At 50.5% G+C, this 1,983-nt stretch overlaps 1 protein-coding gene across 1 annotated transcript; it reads right to left on the reverse strand.

The window, feature by feature from the left end:
* Positions 1–435: 435 nt before the first annotated feature.
* Positions 436–1,750, reverse strand: EMH_0009090 (uncharacterized protein; the record flags this gene model as incomplete). The annotated part of the gene is made up of 3 exons (XM_013498556.1): positions 436–680; positions 869–1,009; positions 1,144–1,750. 3 exons carry the CDS (start codon positions 1,748–1,750, stop codon positions 436–438), a joined length of 993 nt encoding a protein of 330 aa, XP_013354010.1.
* Positions 1,751–1,983: the final 233 nt, after the last annotated feature.

Raw genomic sequence — 1,983 nt, forward strand, 5'->3', positions numbered from 1 at the left:
GCCATGACGTCGAGTCAACACGCTTGATGCTAACTCTTCATATGTTTCTGAGAAGGCGAATAGCGTAAGCTCCTGCTTACATGCAGCTCAGATATAGTTAGGTAAAGCGCCTTCAAAGGGGCGCATACCTCTATACATCAGGACGAATATTCTGTTTGCACTTTTTATCCCGCAGGTACTAGCTAATGAATTGTCAAAATTTTGTACGTGCAGTGCTGAAGGCAGTCTTGTTAAAAACCAAAGAATGCATCTTGCAGAGTTAGATTGATTCGGGCAGAATGCGACAGAGAGAGAAATACTGCGATTGTGTTTAGGAGACAATAGGAGGGCTCTAGCAACCCAAATATCTAGTCCAGTAGGTGGGAAACGTTAACCGTCATGATTCGCGAATGCCACTAGCATGTGCTTGAGACAGCGAGTGCTCCCTTAGGGCAATCAGCAGCGCGCAGGTGGTAACGCATCCCCTGAGAATACATCTGTTAGCTGCATGCAGAACGTCCCGCTCTCCTCGTCAGCAAGCCTGTCGAGTAGTTCTGTCAAGAACAGCGTCTGCCGCGTGAGGGCTTCTAAAGACGGGCTTTCCACGTATTTTATGCATTTCGGGTGGCACTCCCATCCGCAGCTTAGTTGCAAATGGTTAGCTGCGTTGTGCAACGCAATATGCTCCAGCGGCTGATCTCCTGCATTTAGCAGCATGGGAGAGGCACAGAACCAAGCTTTTTCAGGCCACTAAATGATGAGATTGAAGAGAACGGTTGACTGCATGCCCGCCTTGGCGCGTAATAAAAAGTGATGAAGCACTGGTATCAAAGTGTATTTCGGAGTTTCTGTCAACATGAGCGGTCTAGAGGCAGATATATAGGCGTACCAATTGTCATAATGGAATGCTTTTGCTGCGGGCGTTTGTTTATAAAGGCCGCGACCAGTCGGATAAGGGCGGTGTCCTTCCACTTCTCCAGTGGAAGTCCGCGAGGCTCACACATGTCCCGAGCCGATACAACCTGAACCTCTGCAATGGCGAGTAATCAGTCGCATTTCTAGACTCCCTAGTAACTAGTTAGGAACTTAACACGATTGCTGTTGGGTTAAGGCGCAGCAACTCACTTGCTGCCGGCACAGGCGGCAGATACAATGCAGACTCACTGAGCTCAGTAAGCGTTCGTTGTACAAGCGGGAGGATCCGAAGGGTCTTGAGAAGACCGATGGAGGTAGCATTGGAAAGGATTGTCACTTGACCGCGTTCTGTACATTTCTGCAAAAGCCGTCGGACGCTGCTCTCAAGTACAGCCAAACGGTTTTTAATCACAGGAGAGCACAGTGCAGCGCAAGGCCTTTTTGCTGTATAGAAGCTTTGGCCACAGCGTGAGTAGAGTTCACAAAGCCAGTCAGTTGGGCACAGCGTATTGTCCCAGTCAAATATGTACAGTCGAGCGAAGGTCTCCCCAGGCACACGCTGAGGGGCTACTTGAGACGGTTGCCGCAGTTCTGCAGATTCAGAGAGCGAGCCACTGCTGTCCATGCTTGTCAAGACACGGACTGGGCCAGCTTCTGCCTGCAGCCGGCGGCCCAAGGCGCGATGCGGAGGAGACTCAGCGATTTGTTGAAATGATGCCACTGCTGCCGGCACTCTCCCTGTGGAGCCGGGGTCCCTAGGTGGCGCTTTATCCAAAGAAAATGAACTAAGTGCAGTGCGATCCGACGGATCTACAGCTATTCGGCTTCCAGATTGTAGACTAGTAAACGTGCTCATCTCTGCCCGTTCCGTAGAAACTCGGGAAACCGTGAAGGCCCACAGCCCAAGGTGCGGCTCCGCTCAGCTAGGTTTAAAAAGTTCTTAAAGAAAAGACAACGAATAATCTTTCAAAAATGTCGTGCAGCTTTCCACGCTCGGTCGAGGGACTGCTCGAGACAATCGAGCGTGGTTAAGCCTTGCAGATATACGCCAGAACAATGAAATCCAGCAATCATGCGTGGCCATTAGCC

This window comes from Eimeria mitis, genomic scaffold (genome assembly GCF_000499745.2).
Source record: "Eimeria mitis Houghton genomic scaffold, Emh_scaff352, whole genome shotgun sequence".
Classification (NCBI taxonomy): domain Eukaryota; phylum Apicomplexa; class Conoidasida; order Eucoccidiorida; family Eimeriidae; genus Eimeria; species Eimeria mitis.